This window comes from Dipodomys merriami, unplaced genomic scaffold (genome assembly GCF_024711535.1).
Source record: "Dipodomys merriami isolate MVZ:Mamm:240054 unplaced genomic scaffold, mDipMer1.0.p SCAF_11, whole genome shotgun sequence".
Lineage (NCBI taxonomy): Eukaryota > Metazoa > Chordata > Mammalia > Rodentia > Heteromyidae > Dipodomys > Dipodomys merriami.
The window spans coordinates 45,044,719-45,066,710 of NW_027202382.1; the positions used below are offsets into that span (position 1 = coordinate 45,044,719).

General features: G+C 59.2%; 1 protein-coding gene across 1 annotated transcript in view; it reads left to right on the top strand.

The window, feature by feature from the left end:
- The window catches only part of Lamc3 (laminin subunit gamma 3), a 53,667-nt gene that overhangs the window by 24,839 nt on the left and 6,836 nt on the right, over positions 1 to 21,992 (top strand). The window contains exons 9-24 of the mRNA XM_070005151.1: positions 108 to 215; positions 611 to 803; positions 917 to 1,035; positions 4,913 to 5,137; positions 7,189 to 7,377; positions 9,631 to 9,876; positions 10,488 to 10,641; positions 10,911 to 11,053; positions 11,269 to 11,447; positions 13,091 to 13,229; positions 13,955 to 14,160; positions 14,556 to 14,632; positions 15,999 to 16,133; positions 16,748 to 16,895; positions 17,743 to 17,892; positions 21,876 to 21,978. Coding sequence (XP_069861252.1) covers positions 108 to 215; positions 611 to 803; positions 917 to 1,035; positions 4,913 to 5,137; positions 7,189 to 7,377; positions 9,631 to 9,876; positions 10,488 to 10,641; positions 10,911 to 11,053; positions 11,269 to 11,447; positions 13,091 to 13,229; positions 13,955 to 14,160; positions 14,556 to 14,632; positions 15,999 to 16,133; positions 16,748 to 16,895; positions 17,743 to 17,892; positions 21,876 to 21,978 — 2,514 coding nt within the window. The remainder of the gene's footprint in view (positions 1 to 107; positions 216 to 610; positions 804 to 916; positions 1,036 to 4,912; positions 5,138 to 7,188; positions 7,378 to 9,630; positions 9,877 to 10,487; positions 10,642 to 10,910; positions 11,054 to 11,268; positions 11,448 to 13,090; positions 13,230 to 13,954; positions 14,161 to 14,555; positions 14,633 to 15,998; positions 16,134 to 16,747; positions 16,896 to 17,742; positions 17,893 to 21,875; positions 21,979 to 21,992) is intronic.

Sequence of the window (21,992 nt, forward strand, 5' to 3'; positions counted from 1 at the left end):
CAAAGTCGGCTGGGGGAGCCGAGCTGAGCCGGCAGATGCCCGAGTTCCCACTGCGGGGCCTCCTCCCTCCCTCACGCAGCTCACACATGTTCTGTGCTTCTGCCTAGGAGCCGACGGCTGGCGGGCCACGGGCACCGGGGGTTCGGAGCGGTCCCCACGATGGAGTCCCAGTGGGGTGCTCTTGGGCTCCGGAGATGAGGAGCTCAGGGCGCCAGGTACCTGTGCCTGGTGGGGGGTGTGGGGACACAGGTGGGGAGGAGGGTTCGAAGCCAGCCCTTGTCTCTAGTGAACCACCCAAAAGCCAGAAGTGGAGCCGTGGCTCAAGTGGTAGAGCACCAACCTTGAGCATAAAAGCTCCGAGACAGCGTCCAGGTCAAGTTCAAGTGCGAAGGATGAACACACACACACACACACACACACACACACACACACACACACACACACACACACACACACACACACACACACACACACACACACACACACACACACACACACACACACACACACACACACACACACACACACACACACACACACACACACACACACACACACACACACACACACACACGGTGGGGATCCTCACATGCTCCCCTCTGGCCTCTAGAGCGGTTCCTGGGGGACCAGCGGCTCAGCTACGGGCAGCCGCTCACACTGACCCTCCGCGTCCCCCCCGGGGCACCCCCGCCCCCCGTGCGGCTGAAGCTGGGAGGAGCCGGCCTGGACCTGGCCCTGAAACCCTCCAGCTCCTCTGGCCCCCCGGGGGCCGGACAGCCGGGGCTGCTGCAGCTCCACTTCCTGTAAGTGTGCCCGCCCTTGGCCTGGGCCGGGGTGGGCAGCGTGCTCTCCCGGGGCGGGCACTGGGCCCAGCCCCTGCGTGGGGGGGACTTCAGCACCATGGCTTCCCCTCCAGCCTGCAGGAGACGTCTGAGGACGCCAGCCCCCCACTGCCTGCCTTCCACTTCCAGAGGCTGCTCACCAACCTGACCGTCCTGGGCATCCGGGCCAGCGGCCAAGGCACGAGCACTTCCGGTCAGTAAGATGGCAGCCAGCCTGGCCCTGGCTGGCCTCCGTTGTGTATGGCCATGAAACCCCACTGAAGTGGCCATGAGGCTCAGATCAGCACACAGCCATGGCATTGGGGCGGTGGCTGGGGCAGAGCTAAGGTCGGGCCACGGGGGTAGGGGGGGGGGCAGGCAGGGGGGTCAGCCTGTGGCAAGGACTGACTGTTAGGTCCAGCACGGATGGCTCCGTGCCCACATTGCCCCCTCCTGGTCACTGGGGGTATTGCATCCCAGCTACCCTGGAGCAGACCTCGTGTGTCAGTTCCCAAAGGATCAGTGGAGGTGCTTGATGTGGATGGCCTTTGACCTGTCCATGGTTATGACCCCCCCCCCTGCATGCGCAAGCACACACCTGTAACCCCACTACATGAGAAGCATAAATGGAGAATTGTGGTCCAGGCAGGCCTAGGTTGAAATGGGAAACTCTACCTCAAAAATAGCCAAAAACCAGCCAGGCACAGTGGTTAAAGCCTGTCATCCTAGCTACTCAGGAGGCCGAGACTGGGAGACCATGGTGTGAGGTGGGACTCCAGCTCCACCAAAGACCACATGGTGGTGGTGAGGCACAGAGCCACCCCTGGCTTGAAAAGAATCCATTTCAGGGCTGGGAAGGTGGCCCAGTGGTAGAGCGCTTGCCTTGCATGCATGAGGCCCTGGGTTCGATTCCTCAGCACCACATAAGCAAACAGAAAAATCTGGAAGTGGTACTCTGGCTCAAGTGGTAGAGCGCTAGCCTTGAGCTGAAGCGCTGAGGATCAGCGCCCAGGCCCAGAGTTCAGGCCCCACAACCCGACCCCCCCCCCAAAAAAAAAAGAAAAAAGAAAAGAATCAATTTCAGAGGGGACTGCTGGAGTGATTTGTGATAGAGTGCCTACTTTGCCAACATGAGGCTCTGAGTTCAAAGCCCAGCACCACCCCCTAAAAAATTCAGATACCGCATTCCTGTGTGTAAGGTGAAGTAGAAGGCTGAGTGTGGTGATTCATACCAGCAACTTTGTTTGTTTGTTTGTTTTTGGGTCCGGTCGTGGGGCCTGAACTCTGGGCCTGGGCACTGTCCCTCAGCTCTTCAGCTCAAGGCTAGCGCTCTACCACTTGAGCCACAGAGCCACTTCCAGCTTTTTTCTTTTTGCTTATGTGGTGCTGAGGAATTGAGCCCAGGGCCTCATGCATGCAAGGCAAGCGCTGTACCACTGAACCGCCTTCCCAGCCCCTATCCCAGCAACTTAGAAGGCAAATAACTAAATGGAAAAAGGGCTGGTGGGTGGGACACCTGTGGCTCACCCCCTCCTAGTTACCAGGATCTGAGAAGACAGACCAGGCAGACAAACACTTGGGACTCTTACCTCCAATTAACCAGCAAAAACAAGAAACTGGGGTGTGGTTCAAGTGGTGGTGTTTTACAGGAACTAGATCAGCGAGATGCAGAGAAGCTACATTGTGAGAGGTAGAGTCTTTATTTGAAAGTCAGTGACTGTGGTCTCCTGTCCCAAAGACCTGCAGCCCCAAGTGCAGTTATTACAGAATTTACAAGCCAAAAAAAAATGCCCACACCCAGGGGGTTGGGAAGGTGGCTCAGTAGTAGAGTGTTTGCTTAGCAGGTATGAAGCCCTGGGTTCGATTCCTCAGTACCACATACACAGAAAAGGCTGAAAGTAGGCTGTGGCTCAAGTGGTAGAGCACTAGCCTTGAGCAAAAGAAGCCCAGGGACAGCGCCCAGGCTCTGAGTTGAAGCCCTAGGACTGGCCAAAAAGAAAAAAAAACACACACCAATGCAGACATCACATGGTCTAGGGACTAGCAAAGCATCTTCTACAGGAGAAAGTTATCTAGGAGGAGCAATCTAGGACAACCAAGGGCAATTGTTCTCTGGGGCAAAACTTTCCTGGCGCTAAACAACTCTGAAGCACCTGCAAAGTAAAGAGCACCACCTCGGGGCTGCTTACCCACCCAGCACACCACTACAGATCAGAGAGTCCTCTGGAGTGCTGGGAACGGGGTGGAAATTCCCCAGCATCTGTTAAGACGCCAACAGCGATGAGCGCAAGATGGCGGTACTTAGATCATCCAGGACCCATAATTCAGTAGAACACCCAGTGTCAGCCTACAAGCTGGGTCCGGGTGTTTACAGTGGACAGTTTTCCCTGTGGGTCTCCTGCAGGGTGCTTGGCAGTCACATGACCGATGTCTGCTAGTGCCTCTGCTAGCATTTGTTACAAGGGGTTGGGGGTTAGCCCAGAGCTCTCTGTGCTTGTGTGTGTGTGTGTGTCTGTCTGTGTCTATGCGCATGCACGCGCATGTGTGCATGTGTGCACACGCTATTCCTGGGGCTTGAATTCAGGGCGGAGGTACTGTCCCTTAGCTTTTTGGCTCAAGGCTGGTACTCTACCACTTGAGCCACGCCTTCATGTCCAGCTTTCTGCTGGTTAGTTGGGCCCTCTGCGCCTCTACCATTCACTGTCAGCAGAGATTCCCTGTCTGTACTCCCAGGATCCACGCTGGTTTTTCAGATGTCAGCGTGTTCTCATTGGCTGGGGTGGGAAGCACTTGCTGTCCAAGAGATTTCACATCTCTGTGTCCATTCGCTGCTCTTGCATCCAGGCCCCTCTGTGAAGAATGAACTTCTCAGAATCAAGGCCTCTTGTAGCACCTAGAACTTTGGAGACCACCTGAAGCTTTGCCTGCAGGTAGCACGTGGCTCTGAGTACCCTCTGAGCTCTGGTACCCCTTTCTCCCTTAGTTTTTGATCTGTGATGCCCCCCCCCCAACTATGCAGATGATTCACTGTGGTTTGCGCTTGGAGGGTTTTGGTGGTGGTGGTGGTCCTGGGCTTGTCCTCAGGGCCTAGGCGCTGTCCCTGAGCTTTCTTGCTCAAGGCTAGTGCTACCATTTTGAGCCACCGCTCTACTTACAGTTTTTGGAGAGGTTAATTGGAGATAAGAGTCTTCTGGGGACTTTTCTGCCTGGATTGGCTATGAACTGCGATGCTCACATCTCAGGCTCCTGTGTAGCTAGGATCACAGGCGTGAGCCACCGGTGTCCTACTCATATTCTTTTGTTGTTGGCGTCGTTCAGTCATGAGGTTTACATTCAGGGCCTGGGTGCTATCCCCTGAGCTCTGTTTGCTCAAGGCTAGTGCTCTACGACTTTGAGCCACCGTGCCATTTTGAGTTTTCTAGTGATTAATTGCAGATAAGAGTCTCATGGATTTGCCCACCGGGGCTCACGGTGCTCCATCTCAGTCTCCTATGTTGCTATGATTACAGGCGTAAGCCACCAGTGCCCAGACCACAGATTAAGATAATCCAAGATAAGAGGGGATGTTGCCCACAAAATTATGTCTGTTTCCTGTCTGTCTATCTTCTATCTGTCTCTGTCCATCTGTTTGTCTGTCTCTGTTTCTCTGTCTCTGTCTCTCTCTTTTGGGCTGGTATGAGGGCTTAGACTCAGGCTGGGCACTGTTACTGAGCTTTGGCTCTCAAGGCTAGCTTCTCTACCACTTGAGCCACAGTTCCACTTCCCATGGACTTTTCTCTCGGGGCTGGCTCCAAACTGTGATCCTCAGATCTCAGCCTCCTGAGTAGTTAGAGGAGCATGAGCCCCTGGCTTTCCCTCTCCTCCTCTTCTCTCCCCTCCCCTTTCCTTCACTTCTCTTCCCCCTCCTTTCCTCTCTTCCCCTCCTCTTCCAGCAACTTCTGTGGATGGAAGCCAGGGACTGGAATGCTAAGCACGCGCTCATCCGCTGGGCCACGCCGCAGCCCCGTGTCTGTCCTTGGCTGCCCCTTGCTCTGAGGATGGATTCTCAGGCTGCCTGTCACCCTTGCCCACGGGCCCCCCTTGTGCTGCAGGCCAAGTGTTCCTGATGGAGGCCCAGCTCCCATCTGTGCAGCCCGGGCCCGGGCCTGCTCCGCCGGCCACCTGGGTAGAGGCCTGCTCCTGTCCCCGGGGCTACACCGGCCAGTTCTGCGAGTCCTGTGCTCCGGGATATAAAAGGGAGATGCCCCAGGGGGGGCCCTACACCCGCTGTGTCCCCTGCACCTGTAACCAGCATGGCACCTGCAACCCCAACACAGGTGAGTCCCCCAAAACCTGGCAAATGGCTCCGCTGGCCCCAGCATCAGCCTGGCACGGGCACCGCGCCCCTGGCACCAGTGTGTGGACTCGCCATCCCTCATCCCCCATGTCCAGCCCCTGGCCCTGCCATGTAGCTGTGAGGGAGGGCGGGGGCACGCTGCCAGAAGCTCCTGGGCATCACCCCAGAGCCACCAACCTGCCACGCTTACCCCCAACCCGTGGACAGTGCTCACACCGCCTTGAGGACCAGGCTACATGGAGGTCAGGGGACACCAGGCCCAGGCTGCCGCTAGCTGGCGAGCTTGGGGTATCAGCCTGGGAAATGTGGGGGCACAAGTCCTTTCAGGGCCTGGGGAGATCATGTGACACTGCCACCCCCCTTCCTGGTGGGCTCTGCTTCCCTCCAGGCTCCGCAGACCCCGTCTCCTGAGTTGCAGGGCGGCTGCATGGCCACTAGGTGGCAGAGCTGTGCCTTCCACCAGCCAGAGCACGCTGGTCACTACCAGCGCTGGTCTCCACCTGCAGAGGAGTCCACTGATAGAGACGCGGCCAGGAGGGGGTGGTGGGCAGGACACAGGCCTCTCTCCACCTCTTGCACCTTGGCCTTTCACACCAAGTCACTTGCTGCTTCCCGAGAGCAGATGGAGTCTCTGGTACTCCCAGCCCAGGAGAGGCCTCCCTTGCTGTACCTGTGTCAGACATCACCAGTGGAGCCCAGAGGAGGCCTCCCTTCCTGTGCCCATGGCAGGCATCACCAGTGGAGCCCAGAAGAGGCCTCATCATCTTTCCCAGACAGTGCTCAGACAGCCTGTACAGCAGAATGCAGCGCATCCTCTCTCAGGAGATGGGACTGTTATTTTTTGTGTTTGTTTCTGTCCCCAGAGCCTCTGGCTCTGCCATGGCCAACTGCCCTGTAGATAAGCCTTCATGTGTACAATGAGAGCAGCTGGGACCAGGATTGAGCCCTGAGTGCCGACCTCTTGGCTACCACCCTTGCTTGTCCAAGGCCCTGGCCCCTCTGTCCGCCTCAGCCCTGGGTGCTGGGGGCTGCTGGGAGCTCCTGCACTGGTGGCTCAGGCAGCCCCACAGTGGGCCTCCCTGCTGGGCACCCCAGGCTCTAAGCAGATGCCAGGTGCTACAGGACTGGAGAAAGGGGGTGCAGAATCCTCTCTCTTCAGATACCAGGCAGGCTCTGATACCCAGCAAAAGGACGGGTGAGCTCTGCCGGCAGGCAGGGGCCGGATGCCAGGGTCTGTGCTCAGGGAGGGGGAGGGGTTCCCTGTCTCCCCCTTGTTAGAAGGAAAGCAAGAACAAGGCCACCTATTGGCTCAGAGAAAGGTTTGGTGCACAGACTATTAGTGACAGTAGAAATATTGCCAGGTGTCCCTGTCATCCTAGCTACTCAGGAGGCTGAGAGCTGAGGATCTCTGTTCAAAGCCAGCCCTGGCAGGAAAGGCTGTGAGACTCTTTGTGTTTTTTTTTTGGGGGGGGGGTCCGGTACTGGGGCCTGAACTCTGGGCCTGGTTGCTGTCGCTCAGCTCTTCAGCTCAAGGCTAATGCTCTACCACTTGAGCCACAGCGCCACTTCTGGCTTTTTTCTTTGTGCTTATTTGGTGCTGAGGAATCAAACCCAGGGCCTCATGCTTGCAAGGCAAGCGCTCTACCACTGAGCCACCTTCCCAGCCCGGCTGTGAGACTCTTATGTCCACTAAACCACTCAAAAACTGGAAGTGGCACTGTGGCTCAAGTGGTAGAGCGCTCGCCTTGAGCTGAAGAGCTGAGGGACAGCGCCCAGGCCCAGAGTTCAAAGAAAGAAGGAAATATTAGCCACGTGTGTAAGGAATATGTGGTACCTTCAACACATGACCTCAGCAAGTCTCAACACAACGGTGGGGTCAACGGCACTGGTATCCCCATTTTGTAGGGGAGGGGAGGGCGGAGAGGTTGGGGAGGGGTGGGGAGAGGGCCGTGTGCTCCCACTCCAGGCCCGCCGGCCCGGGGGACTTCCCGGCGGAGGTGGCACTGGGCTGGTGCTGGTCTCACCCTTCAGGGGTCTGCCTGTGCGCCCACCACACCGAGGGCCCCTCCTGCGAGCGCTGCGCACCGGGTTTCCATGGCAACGCCTTCACCGGCCGAGCAGACGCCTGCCAGCCCTGCCCATGCCCCGGACGGTCGGCCTGCACTGTCGTCCCAGACAGTGGGGAGGTGGTGTGCACCCACTGCCCCCCAGGCCAGAGAGGTGAGCGCTTTGTGGGCGGGGGGGGGGGGCGCCTGGTGCTCCGCCCCTGCCCTGGGTCCAGGGGTGACGTTCTTAATTTCGTTTCTGGCACGTGGGAAAGGAGCCCAGTTTAGGGGTAGCAGGCATGACTTCTGGTGGCCCCAAGCCCCCCAGTCACGGCCCCCCCGGCCTGAGCATGAGTGGGTGAGCTGTGAGGAGGCCCGCAGAGCCTGGAGTGACGGCCTGAGGTGGAGACGAGGCCTCCACGCTCCTGCGGTGTCCCTGGAGATCCTGACGCATGGCTGACACCGGAAACCAACCAGGGTGGAACTTTTGTTAAGCTTTAATCTTTTAAAACACGCCCTCCAGCCAAGCTCGTGGCTCGTGCTGGGATCTTAGCTCCCCAGCAGGCCGGGAGCTGAGGATTGCCGAGCAGCGGCAGGCAGGGCTGAAAAGTCCCTGACACCCTTCTCTCCAGTGAAACAGCAAAAAGCCGGAAGTGGAGCTGTGGCTCAAGTGGTAGCGGGCTGGCCTGGAAGGAGAAGGCTCAGGGACAGCATCCAGGCCCTGAGTTCAAGCCCCAGTTCCTGCACACACACACACACCGCGTGTGCTCACGTGCACACACACACACACACACACACACACACACACAGGAACCCGACAGCGTAGGCAAGCGAGGCGACCCACCCTACCTTTGCTGTTGCCACTCCGGTCCTGTGTGGCTCTTGGAGCCCGGAAGCCTCTGCTCTGTGTGGATTTGTGCAGAGGTGGGCCTGTGTGCAAAGACAGGCCGACGCCATGCCGTACAAGTTGGAGTTCAGCTTCTGAGTCCACGCTGGGTCCCCCGGCTGCCACCACACCCCACAGCTCCCAGAGGCTGGAAGGGGCCGCAGTGGCCCTGCTCAGCCAGGGCAGGGAAGGCGTCCACGTGACCCCAAATGACCCACTTGAGGGACTTCAGAAAGCTCAAGAAACAAGAGGCAGAGGGGACGGGAGTAATGAGGATAGGATGGGGGAGGGGAGGGGGATAGGGGAGGGAGAGGATGGTGATGAGGAGGAGGGTGAGGGGTGAGGAAGAGGACGGTGGGAGGAGGATGAGGGGTGAGGAAGAGGACGGTGGGAGGAGGGCGATGGCGTTGGTAGGGAGGAGTGGGGCCATGAAGCTGCTCAGCATGGTTAGGTGAAGGCAGGACAGTGACTCAGCGGAGCAGAGGAGGAAGATGCCCTCCATGGTGGCCAGATGACCCCGAGGGAGAGAGGCTGGTGAGGAAGATGGTGATGGAGACAATGAGGATGGTGGCCTGGGTATCAAGGAGAAGGAGGCGGCGGCATCTACTGCGCCTTCTCCATGGTCCTGTGAGGTCACTGTCTAGTCCTCCGCTTTACAGACAAGCACGCTGTGTCCGGAGAGGCCCTGTGGCCTGCCGAGGGCAGGCAGCCACACCCAGATCCTGTGTGGGAACCTGGAGGAGACTCAGAAACTGGCTCAGTGTCAGGCAGGGCCGTCGGGGAGGGGGGCTGCAGGAGGCACTGGTGACCATGTCATCCTCAGGGAGTCCTGCAGGGGGCGCTGGTGAGCATGTCATTCCCCAGAGCCCTGCAGGGGGCGCTGGTGAGCCTGTCATCCCCAGGGAGTCCTGCAGGGGGCGCTGGTGAGCATGTCATCCCCAGAGCCCTGCAAGGGGCGCTGGTGAGCCTGCCACCCCCAGGGAGTCCTGCAGGGGGCGCTGGTGAGCATGTCATCCCCAGAGCCCTGCAAGGGGCGCTGGTGAGCCTGCCACCCCCAGGGAGTCCTGCAGGGGGCGCTGGTGAGCATGTCATCCCCAGAGCCCTGCAAGGGGCGCTGGTGAGCCTGCCACCCCCAGGGAGTCCTGCAGGAGGCACTGGTGACCATGTTATCCCCAGGGAGTCCTGCAGGGGGCGCTGGTGAGCCTGCCACCCCCAGGGGGTCCTGCAGGGGGCGCTGGTGAGCCTGTCATCCCCAGAGAGTCCTGCAGGGGGTGCGGTGAGCCTGCCACCCCCAGGGAGTCCTGCAGGAGGCACTGGTGACCATGTTATCCCCAGGGAGTCCTGCAGGGGGTGCTGGTGAGCCTGCCACCCCCAGGGAGTCCTGCAGGGGGCGTTGGTGAGCCTGCCACCCCTAGGGAGTCCTGCAGGAGGCACTGGTGACCATGTTATCCCCAGGGAGTCCTGCAGGGGGCGCAGCCCAGGCCCCCCCTCCCCCGGGATGCTAGTGGCCACCCCTCCTCACCCCTGCTCCCTCCATCACAGGGCGGCGCTGCGAGCAGTGTGAGGATGGGTTTTTTGGAGACCCTCTGGGAGTCCGTGGGGCCCCCCAGCCCTGCCGCCCGTGCCCATGCAGCGGGAACGTGGACCCCAACGCCGTGGGCAACTGTGACCCCCAGTCCGGCCGCTGCCTGCGCTGCCTGCACAACACCACGGGCCCCCGCTGCGAGCGCTGTCGGGAGGGCTTCTACGGGAGCGCCCTGGCCCTGCGGCCAGCAAACAAATGCACGCGTGAGTGCCCAGCACCCCAGCCACGGGGGGCGGGGGGCTGGAGTGGGGTTCCATAGTCTTGTCCTGTCCCATGACCCAGATCAAGTGGCTGAAGACGCCCCCAGAACCAGCCAGCCGCTCAGCACCGCTGTGCAGCCCTGCTAAGGTTCCTCTCCTTCTCTGTCTCCTGGACAGAGACTGATGTGTTAGAAGCTCCGATCCCCGACTCTTCCTCTTCTGTGCTTTGGTGACATGCTCTTCCCATGGAAGGCAGAGCGGGAATCTGGGATCCCGGCTGTCTTTTTCACTGAAGGCTAGCACTCTACTACTTGAGCCTCAGCTCTACTTCTGGCTTTTGGTGGTTTGTTGGAGATAGAGTCTCACGGACTTTCCTGCCCAGGCTGGCTTTGAACTGTGATCCTCAGATCTCAGCCTCCTGAGTAGCAGGGTTTGCACAGGTGCACAGCTTGGCTGTCTCTTTAGCTGGGTCTTTACCCCTTCTTCAGGAAGGGTTGAGGAACCTGGGCCCCTCTCAAGGCCTCGGGCTCCCCCAGCTTCTTGGCCTCTGCTGAACCCTAAATGTTAAGCAGATGCGCGGGAGAATCTCCTAAAGCCTTTCCTGCACCCCATAGCCTGCGGCTGCCACCCAGGGGGCTCCGCCAGCGAGCCGAGGCCCTGCCACCCGGTGACCGGTCAGTGCACCTGCCTGTCTCACGTGACCGGAAGGGACTGTGGTCACTGCCGCCCTGGTTTTTACGACCTCCAGCCGGGGAGAGGCTGCCAAAGGTGAGCGCCAGACAGGGGTGGGGGGCCACCACTGGCTGGCTTCATTTTTGGGAAGTGCCCACAGATGGGCAGCTGGGGGAACAGTGGTGGACTCCAGGGAAAAGACCAAGGGAGGCAAACAGGTCTGTCCCTTGGAGGACTTCCCAGAGCCTTTGGTGTGCTCACGCGCTCTGGCGTGTCCGCCAAGTCCTTGGGTGTCCGGTGTCGTGGCCTGGGCTGGGCCGGGCGTGGCCGCGGCAGCTCACGGCCGGTTCTCCCCACGCACACAGCTGCAAGTGTCACCCACTGGGCTCCCAGGACAATCGGTGTCACCCTGAAACGGGCCAGTGCCCCTGCCGCCCGGGGGTCACCGGCCAGGCCTGCGACAGGTGCCAGCCGGGCTTCTTCGGCTTTTCTGCCAAGGGGTGCCGGGGTAAGCGAGCAAGGGTTTCCCGTGTGCGCCCGCCCTTCCTGAGCTCAGGTCTGGGGGACACTGAAGTGTGGCCACCTCCACTCTGATCTGATGGGAGGCCCCAGGGAAGGGCCGGGGACTGTGCTCTTGGGGCCATGGGATTCTGGGGGTCCCCCAAGGTATCCGGGAGCAGGGCGGGACAGCCCGTGAGACACTCAGCCCCCCGCCCCCCGCAGCTTGCAGGTGCTCCCCGCTGGGCGCCGCCTCTGCCCAGTGCCACGAGAACAGCACGTGCGTGTGCAGACCCGGCTTCGCGGGCTACAAGTGTGACCGCTGCCAAAGCAACTTCTTCCTCGCTGCAGACGGCAGCCACTGCCAGGAGTGCCCGGCCTGCTACGCCCTGGTGGAGGAGGGGGTGAGCTGCCCGGGCCGGCCCGCCTTCCCCTGCGTTCCACGCGCCCCTTCTGTGAGCGCCAGCCCCGGGCGGGACTCGGAGGCCAGCATGCTCACCCACGGCCCCTGGGCCTCCTGTGCCTGCCGGCAACCTCGCTGCTGCTGCCCGCCCGCCACCTCTCTCTCCTTCCTCGGCCCTTCTCCCCTCCACCTGCCAGCTCCTCCCTGGCCCACCCAGCCTCTGGGCTCTTCCCCATTCCCAGTGGGCAGGACTAAGGGAGGTCCTGACCTCCTGGGCCTTCTGGGTTCAGTGGGGATGAGGTGAGGGAGGACACTTCACAGGGAGGAGACACCATTCTGGATGCAAACCACATTTTTGTTTTGTTTTGTCGGTCACGGGTCTCGAACTCTGGGCCTGGGCGCTGTCCCTGTGCTCTTCAGCTCAAGGCGAGCACTCTACCACTTGAGCCACAGTGCCACTTCTGGTTTTCCGGTGGTTTATTGGCGATAAGAGTCTCGCGAACTTTCCTGCCCAGGCTGGCTTTGAACCACGATCTTCAGATCTCAGCCTCCTGAGTAGCTAGGATGACAGGCGTGAGCCACCGGAGCCCAGCACATACAGCGTTTGGAGCAAGAGGAGGAAGGGACCAGATTCAGGGGTTTGAGCCTGGCCCCCACCCATGGACTCTTCCCCCCAGCCCTGCCCCCACCCCATGGCTGTCCTGTGCATGGCATGGTTTGCTTCCATGTCCTCTTCCTAATCTGTATCAGAGGTATCTTGGTTCCACAGCCCCTTCTAGGACTCCGGTGGGCTTCCAGGATGCAGGGTGCTGTAGAGACAAGGTGCTGTGTGCTGAGTGCTAGTGCCACCCGCAGGGGTAAGCGCAGCCCTGCAGCAGCCCTGAGACTTTGCAGAGCGAGCTTACTTGCACAACTTGCATCAGGAGCTGCACCCTCCTGAGTGCCTGAGCAGGTTCAGGGCAGATTTTGCCACGGAGAAAGGGAGGGAGGGTTACGTTTATCAGAGGAGTCAGGACTCTGCGGCCTGGCCCTCGCTTAGGCCCTTGTTTAGGGGGTTCTGAGGTGAGCTGGGCTGTGGCAGGCATCTATGGCTGGGCAGACTGCTGTGTGCCCCATTCCTGTGGTTGCCGTGTGTGTGGTTAAAATCTGGGGTTCGGAGCCGGGCACTAGTGGCTCGTTCCTGTAATCCTAGCTACTCAGGAGGCTGAGATCTGAGGTTCAAAGCCAGCCTGGGCAGGAAAGTCCGTGAGACTCTGATCATCAGTTAACCGCCAGAAAACCAGAAGTGGTGCTGTGGCTCAAACTGGTAGAGCGCTCGCCTTGAGCCAAAGAAGGGACAGCGCCCAGTTCTTGAGTTCAAGGCACATGACTGACCAAAATAAAAAGAGTGGAAGGCCCTGAGTTCAAGCCCTAGCATCAGCACAAGCAAGCAGGGGCTCAGGACAAAGCGTGGCAGACTCATGGGTGCCCGTGGCAGCCGCTGCGCCTCAAGTGTCCGTCTGTGGAGGGCTGAGAAAGGAAGAAGGGAGGCAAGGGGAGAGGGGCTCGGCCCCCAGATGGGAGCCGTGGGGAGGGCAGGCTGGACAGACCCCAGGAGTGGGGTCCCGCAGGGCTTCCTGGACCTCAGCCTCCGGTCCCCTGCAGGTGGCCAAGCTGAAGGCCAGGCTGGCACTGGTAGAGGAATGGCTGCAGGGGTCTGACTGCAGCAGTCCCTGGGAGCCCCTAGACATTCTTCAGGAGGAGACCCCGCGGGGAGATGCCTACCAGCGCCACCTGCTGCCAGGTAGGAGGGTAGCAGCGCAGGAGGCCGGGAGCTGCCTGGGGAACTGGAGGCTTGCGCTGCGCTCAGGAGTCCTGGGGTTTGAACTCGGGGCCTGGGTGCTGTCCCTGAGCATTTCTTTTACCTAAGGCTGGTGCTGTAGCACTGAGCGGTCCCTGGAGGCCTCTCTGAGGGCTGGCTATTTTGAGATAAGCTCTCCCTTCTTGTGCATGCCTGGACTGCAGTCCGCCTGTTTGAAGCTTCTGTCATAGCTGGGGTGCAGGTGGGCCCCGCCACACCCAGCTTGTTCTATTGAGAGGGAGTTTTGCAGACTTTCCTACCTGGGTCGCCTTGAGCTGCTCGCTTCCTGTTCTCAGCTTTCTACAAATCTAAGATGATGGTCAGGCCCCATGGCCGACATGTCTGCATCACTGGCCTCAAACTGTGGGCCTCTTATCAGCAGCCTCCCAAGAGCTAGGATGACAAACAGTGGATGAGGGGTTGGTGGGGGCTGGATGGGTTAAAGGGAAATGGAGGGATGCTGGAAACGAAACAGAGGCTGGGGTGGAGGGATAATAAACATGTTCTAATAATAACAATAGATAACAACAATAACAAATGTGATTCTAGCAACGTACAGAAACCACTGACTGGCACAGCTGGTGCGTCACTCCAGGGGAGGGCGGGGCCCAGGGCCATTGTTCAGAGTCTCCGCTGCTCTGTGACCCGGGCTGTGGTGCTTTCCGCAGGCGCCCGGGAAGCCTTTCTGCTCCAGATGACGGGCCTGGGGCGAGCTGTGAAGGCCGCAGGGGAGCAGCTGCGGGTGCTGGACTCGAGCGTCCGCTGCGACGGGACTGGCGCCGGGAAGACCTGCAGCCAGCTGGCCGGCCTCAGGGTGGCGCTGGCTTCCTCCGAGGAGGAGATCCTGCAGGCGGCCTCCGCGCTCACCTACCTGGTACCCGGGCCCCGGGCCCTCTGAGCCTGGGCGCAGATCCTGGCCTGGCCCTGCCCTTGACCTGCTGACCTCGGGGTGCCTGGCCCTTTAGGGGAGACCTAGTGTCCCCTTCAAGCGGGGGGGGGGGGGGTGGAGAAGGTCTCACAGGCGTCCCTCCCTGGCTAATGAAGGCCTTGTGTGCAGACAGAGCTCGTTAGCCGCAGCCCGCGAAGGCCCAGTGACTTTCTCTACATGCCCAGCTCCAAACCCACTTGGTGGCTAGCGTGGCATCATGTAAAATTCCTGGCACCTCCCGATTCTGCCCAGTGTAGCCAGCTGTGGCCTGACCTTCGAGGCTGGCCTCAGCCCTCACCCCCCCGTCTCCCCCCTTCCTCCCCACCCCCCCATCTGTACAGGTGAAGCTCCCGGAAGGGCCTGGCCACCCCACCAACTGGAGCCACCTGGCCACAGAGGCACGGGCCTTCGCCAGGAGGTGAGCCCCGGGGCGGGGCGGGGCAGGCCTGCCCCTCACTCCGCAGGGAGACCTCAGAGGGGCTCCAGGGTGACCAGCAGCCCACGGGAGCTGCCCAGCGGGGCACGGATGTCAGGGGAAGCGGGCGTAGAGGTGGAGGCCCAGGCTCCTGAACACCAACGGCATCTGCGCTTCTGATTGCCTTTCCAAAATCACAGCTTTAGGGGGCCGGGAAGGTGGCTCAGTGGTAGAGCGCTTGCCTGGCATGCCTGAGGCCCTGGGTTCAATTCTACAGCACCACATAAACAAAAAAGCCGAAGTGGTGCTGTAGCTCAAGTGGTAGAGCACTAGCCTTGAGCTGAAGAGCTGAGGACAGCGCCCAGGCCCAGAGTTCAAGCCCCCGACAGACATAAACAAAAATCACAGCTTTAAGCTGGGCACCCGTGGCTTGTGCTGGAATCCTTGCTACTCAGAGGCTGAGCTCTAAGGATCATATTTCAAAGCAAGCCCAAAAGAATAGTCTAGGGGACCCTTATCTTCAATTAACTACCAAAAAGCCAGAAGTAGAGGTATGACTCAAGTGGTAGAGCTCCAGCCTTGAGCAAAAGAGCCAAGCCAGAGCATAATACCCTGGATTCAGGCCCCAGTGCCAGTAAGAGCATGTGCACATGCGCATGCGCACGTGCACGCATGCACACAGAAAGAAAAGAGAGAAAGGCTCATCCACATTGTAGCATACATCAGTACTTTGTTCCTTCTTCTGGCTATATAATATTCCAGTCTATGAATGTACCTCATTTTGTTTACCCTGTCATCCAGAAGTCGATGTTTAGGTTGTTTTTATCCACTGCCTTTAAGAACTAGCCTATGAGGGTTGGAGGCAAAGCTCAGGTGATAGAGCATCAAACAATGAGCAAAATTATTAGATCAAGAGTTTGAGTCTCAGTCTTAGACAAAAAGAACAGGAAGGAAGGAAGGAAGGAAATGCTTATGATCCTAAAATCTAAAGATCTGTAGCAATTTTTATCTTCACCTCTAGGAACTTCACAGTCATTTTACAGATGAGGGAACTGGCTCAGAAATGTCAGGTGTCTTGCTTGAGGATGCACAGCTTTGAAGTGATAGAGCCAGAACCGCCCCCTCCCCGTGCCGCTCTCTTGGCCGCTCTCCCGCGCTGTACATGAGAGTGACCGTATGATCTGTTGGCCCAGCTGTGATGCCTTCAGGGGTGGTGAAAGCCTTGCCGGTCCCCGTGCTGGGACAGAGGAGGGCTGTGGGCGGCCCCAGCCGGTCCCCGCCATGTGGCAGGCAGAAGGGAGGCTGCCCAGAGGAGGCCGTGGAGCGGGGCGTGGCCCGGGCTCTCGGTGAGGCTTGGGGTGATTCACAGCCACAGGGACACCGCGGCCCAGGTGGAGGCCGCCGCACAGCGCGCCCTGCTGGCCTCCAACACCAGCGCCCTGCTGCTCTGGAGCCTGGTGGACGATCGCGAGGCCCTGGAGGCCCGGCGGGAGCTGGAGGACAGGTGAGGCCTCCCCAGGAGAGGGTGGAGGCTTGGGGTCACCCTCCAGAGCTCATGGGGCCCAGCCAGCAGCTGCCGGTTCTACAGCCAGCTTCCCGTGAGCCCCGACGATCAGGGCGCCGGACGTCTACGGCACAGTCCCAGTGCGAGCCTGGGGTCCCGGGATGGAAGGGCCGAGAATGATCCAGAGCAGCGCACCTCCTCCCTCTCCCCCGCCCCCCGCCGTCCTGTGTCTCCCCTCCCAGACCCGCACCCCCTTGGCCGCCTTCTCTGCTCTGGAGGGCTTCCTCAGTTCAGAGGCCAGTGACGCCCACAGCATTGAGAGAGTCTGATTGGCCCTCTGGGATTGCGTGTCTGTGGGGCAGGGACTGGGCCGGGCCTGCTGTGGACAACTGGACAGTACAGGGGACAGACCCTGCTTGAACCCCTGCTTGAACCGAGGGCTGAAGGGCCCAGCAGGGTCATGCAGCCAGGGCAAGCTCCACCATCAAGCTAGTGATTATGATATGGCTGAGGTCACCAGCAAGGGCCTGGGCAAGTTCCCCCCCCCCCAGGCCACTGGGCCTCCCCATTTGCTGCCCCGCCCATCCTGACCTCTGACCTCTGTTGCTTCCCAGGTACCAGGAGGTCCAGGCGGCCCAGCACGCACTGGACACAGCTGTGGCGGAGGTGCTGCCCGAAGCTAAGCGGGTGCTAGCCACAGTACAGCATCTCACAGTTGATACGGCTCCACGCCCGGCCTTGCTGGCTGCCCCCGGGGTGCCGGTCAGTTGGAAACCCTCAGAGATCTGCATGAGGCAGGGTGGGGGTTCTAGCAGCTGGGGGAGAGCCCCCACCTCCCACCCCCAAATTAGAATTGCTCATTTGAATGACAGGCCGCTCTGGCCCCTTCTCTGTCCCGGTGACATTAGCAAGGATGCCAGAGGCACGGATGTTGAAGTCCCAGCTCTGTGACCTTGGCCCAAGCCACAGTGACCTTGTGGGCATCAGGGACCTCACTCACCAATGAGGCTGAGCTGCTCCAAAGACACGGGGCTCATCCTGTCAGTGGTTTAACCTGAAATCCCCACGCTTAGAGACTCCGCCGTGGGGGAGCCCTAGGCTGGCTGGAGTGTGTGTGGGGGGTGCTAGGCTGGCTGGGGGGGGGCTGCGCTAGGCTGGCTGGGGTGCAGCTCCACGGCAGAGCGTGTGCTGAGTGAGCCCAGGCTGCTGGTCCCATCCCTGGCAGTGGAAAACCAAACGCGGCAAGCTTAACCAAATGCATTCGGGACGCAGCTAGCACGGAGGGTGCAGTTCACAGGCAGATTTTTGCACGGTTCCACACTTCCAGAGTGTAGGAAATTCTGATTGTGAAGAGCATGCGCCAGGGTTTCTCGGGAGGGAGACGGAGGAATACGGGTTAGGCAGATTGGCTGGAGTGGCCCCAGGCCACCTAGAACTGATGGGGCTGAGCCTCCCAGCGCCCCGCCCCGCCACATGCAGCCACAGCCTCCCGGTCTGCCCCTCGGAGGTGCCAGGGAGCAAAAGGAAGTTGTCCGAGTCTGACAGAAGTGGGGATTTGGCCCCCAGGACTTGTCTGAGCCCATTGCCATATCCCCCCCCACCCCCCCAGCCTCAGAAGTCACCAGCCAGAGACCTGGGCTTGAAAGTTCGGGCCTTGGAGCAGACTGTGGCATGGAGAGAGCGAGCAGCCACCAAGCAGGTAGAAGCCTTGCAGGCCTCGGCCCGCGCAGCCCTGCAGGAGACGGAGCCGCTCACACGGGTCAGCTCACGTCCTTTTCTTCTTTATTGTTTGTATATTTCTTGTTTGGTTGGTTGGTGGGTTTTGCCCCTATTGGGTTTTGAACTCAGGTCCTCATTCTTTTTTTTTTTTTTGGTCGGTAGTGGGACTTGAACTCTGGGCCTGGGCGCTGTCCCTCAGCTCTTCAGCTCAAGGCGAGCGCTCTACCACTTGAGCTACAGCGCCACTTCCGGTTTTTTTCTTGTGGTTTATTGGAGATAGGAGTCTCACAGTCTCTCCTGCCCGGGCTGGCTTTGAACCGCGATCCTCAGATCTCAGCCTCCTGAGTAGCTAGGATTACAGGCGTGAGCCACCAGCGCCCGGCAGGTCCTCATTCTTTTGAATGACTCTTTCCCCTCAAGGCTAGCTCTACCATAGCCAAACTTCCGGCTTTTTGATGGTTAGCTGGAGATAAGAGTCTTACGGCTTTCCTGCTGTGGCTGGCTTTGAACTGCAATCCTCAGATCTCAGCCCCCTAGGTAGCTAGGATTACAGGCAGAAGCATCCAGCAGCTTTGTCTTTGAAACTGACACCAGGAGGCAGCAGGGGCTGCCCTGGAAGAGGATCTGGGCTCAGAGGTCAGGGCAAAGCCAGGAAGGAGCTCTATTTCTTCCCAAACTCTAGAAAACCTAAGAGGGCCAGGCGCTGGTGGCTCATGCCTATAATCCTAGCTACTCAAGAGGCTGAGATCTGAGAATCACGGTTCAAAGCCAGCCCAGGCAGGAGTGTCTGTGTGACTCTTATCTCCTGTTAACTACCAGACAACCTGGAGTGGCACTGTGGTTCAAGTGGTAGAGCACTCGCCTTGAGTTAAGAGCTCAGGGACAGCACCCAGGCCCAGAGTTCAAGCCCCATGACCAACAAAAAACAAAACAAAACTTCAGAGGACAGACAGGTGGACAGGTGGATGGGTGGATAGGACCCATCTTAGGATCGGCGTGAAGTGACAGCCTGGTGTTCACAGTTGAGGAGAGACCCCTGTTAGATGATTAGACTTTGCCAGAGAGCCACACACACATCCAGGTGCAGAGAACAAAGAAAGTTTATTGCCAGGAAAGGGGCCGGCAAGACCCCTTCTCACAAGGGAGAAGGGAGAAGCAGCACCGGCTATTGTCTGGGGTGACCTATATCACCTAGGAGGTTTAGGAGGGGCTGGAAGGGGCTAGGAGGCAGAGACTCTGGTGTGGACACGTGGGCCGGGGGCTTCATCATGGCGGACTAGGATTGATGGCTGCTGCCCAAATAGTAGACAAGGGTCCTGCAGCTGCCCAGAGCTGACGGTCACTCTAAGGGGCTCTTGCTGCCTTCAGTGGTGGTAGCTGCCCCAGAGGAGTGCCATCCCGAGGTCAAGGGGGCTGGCGGCTGATGATTCACTGCCTTTACTACAGGGGCCTGGTGTTGCCCAGGAAGGGGGCGTGCCAAGCTGTGGGGAGGGGAAGGGGACTAAGCTATGGGAAGGGGGCTCATTGGGCTAACAACCCCTGTATAGTCGGGGAGCAGGGAGAATAGCACAGGGATTGGGTGTGGGACAGTCTCTCCTTCCCTTCTTAAAGCAATTTCCCAACAGGTTTCATTGTTCTGTTTTTTGCATTTTTTTGTTTTGTTTTGTTTTTGTCGGTGGTGGGGCCTGAACTCTGGGCCTGGGCGCTGTCCCTCAGCTTCAGCTCAAGGCTAGCGCTACCACTTGAGCCACAGTGCCACTTTCAGTTTTCTGGTAGTTTACTGGAGATAAGAGTCTCATGGGGGCTGGGAAGATGGCTCAGTGGGAAAGTGCTTGCCTCGCATGCATGAGGCCCTGGGTTCGATTCCTCAGCACCACATACGCAGAAAAAGCCAGAAGTGGTGCTGTGGTTAAAGTGGTAGACTGCTAGCCTTGAGCTGAAGAGCTGAGGGACAACACCCAGGCCCAGAGTTCCCACAACTGGCAAAAAAAGAGACAGAGAGAGAGAGAGAAAAAAAATCTCATGGACTTTCTGGCCTGGGCTGGCTTTGAACGGTGATCATCAGATGTCAGACTCCTGAGTAGTTAAGATTACAGGTGTGAGCCACCAGCACCCAGCTTCATTGTTCTATTTTCTTTCTTTTCTTTTCTTTTTTTTTTTTTTTTTTGCCAGTTGTGGGGCCTGAACTCTGCGCCTGGGCGCTGTCCCTCAGCTCTTTAGCTCAAGGCTATCATCCTACCACTTGAGCCACACTGCCACTTCTGGCTTTTTTCTGCTTGTGTGGTGCTGAGGAATCCAACGCCAGGGCCTCCTGCATGCAAGGCAAGCGCTCTACCACTGAGCCAACTTCCTAGTGCCATTGGTCTATTTTCATACATGCAAATGAGCTATGTAGACCACACCCATCCTCATCTCCCTCCCCTGCCTCCCACCCCCATCCCCTCTCAGACCCTGTTTTGCTTTCCTGACTTTTTTTTTGTAGTGTGCATTAATTGCACCCAGGGGTTTCACTATGATATTTAGCTGCACATATATTTTTATACCCCCCCACACACATACACACAACACATCCCCTAATGTAAAAACAGAAAACAACTTCATTTGGGAGCAATTTTACACGTGGGTAAGGAAGGTTACAGGGAGCACAGATGCCCGCACCAGCTGCTCGGGAGCCGCTGCATTCCTCCAGACACAGGAAACAGGTTCTGCGGAAGTGAGGGACAGCCAGGTGCTGGTGGCTCATGCCTGCGAGCCTGGCTACACAGGAGGCTGAGATCTGAGGATCCCAGCTCAAAGCCGGCCTCGGTGGGAAAGTCCGACTTACCAGAAGCGGAGCTGTGGCTCAAGTGGTAGAGCACCAGCCCCGAGTGAGACGAGGGACACTGTGTCTCAGGAGTGGGGCCTGGGGCCTGGCGTGTTCCTGTGGAGCTTGGCTGTGTTGGGGGTCCCCCGCTGATCTCGTCCACTCCCATTGTCCCAGCTGAGCAGGCAGGAAGCCGGGCGACTCCCGGCCCTTCTGAGAGCAGCAGACCACTCAGGGCCAACCATGCTCAAGTGCCAGCCCCACACTGCCCTCACCGTCCCCATTCCCTTCCCTGTCCACCCGCCCCCGCTGTGCATGCACAGTGTACAGTTCTAGAATGTGTTTCTCATCCTAAGAAAACCGTTCCCCACCAGCTGTCCTTCGGGGGGCCACCGCAGCCCCTGCCCGCAGCCCTCCGCTCCGTCCCGACACTTGCCTGCTCTCTGCCTGCCACACGTGTGCACACGTGGCCTTCTGTGTCACCTCCTTCACTTACAGCAACGAGGGTCACCTACCTCTCAGCCTGGATCAACGAGCCATTCTCCTCTTGGTTCCAGAAGGTTCCATTATGTGGTAGACCACATCTTCAGTGTCCAAGCACTGTCCCTGAGCTTTTCCCCAAAGGCTGGTAGTCTACCACAGGAGCCACTGCTCCATGTCCAGCTGTTTGCTGGTTAACCGGAGATGTGCTGAAGCTGGCTCTGAACCAGGTTCCTCAGATCTCCGCCTCCTCAGTCGCTAGGATGACAGGTGTGAGCCATTGATGCCTAGCTAAACCTTCTCCACCTGTGCACCTGCCAGACCCACGTTCTGGAAAAAGCCTGTCTGGGCCGGGCGCGGGTGGCTCACGCCTGTCATCCTAGCGACTCAGCAGGCTGAGATCTGGGGATCGCAGTTTAAAGCCAGCCCGGGCAGGAAAGTCTGTGAGACTCTGATCTCCAATGAAAACCAGAAGTGGCGCTGTGGCTCAAGTGGTAGAGCGCTAGCCTTGAGCTGAAGAGCTGAGTTCAGACCCCATGACCACCACCAACAAAAGCCTGCGGTGGCACGGGGCCGCTGTCTCCCTGAGGAGGGCCGGCCGGCCTGGGCGGGGCCCGGGGCTCCTTTTGCCTCTGAGCTGCTATGGGACGGGTCTTCTTGGTAGAGACTTGGGGATTTGAACTCATAACGAGACACTCCAGGTGGTAGCTAGTAACTGGCCCCTGCTTTCTTCCCTCCAGCTGCGCCAGGAGGCCACGGCGGCCCTGACCCGCGCATCCGCAGCGGTCCATGCCGCCGCAGTGACCGTCACCGGAGCCAGGACCCTGCTGGCAGACCTGGAAGGTATTGGTGCTTCC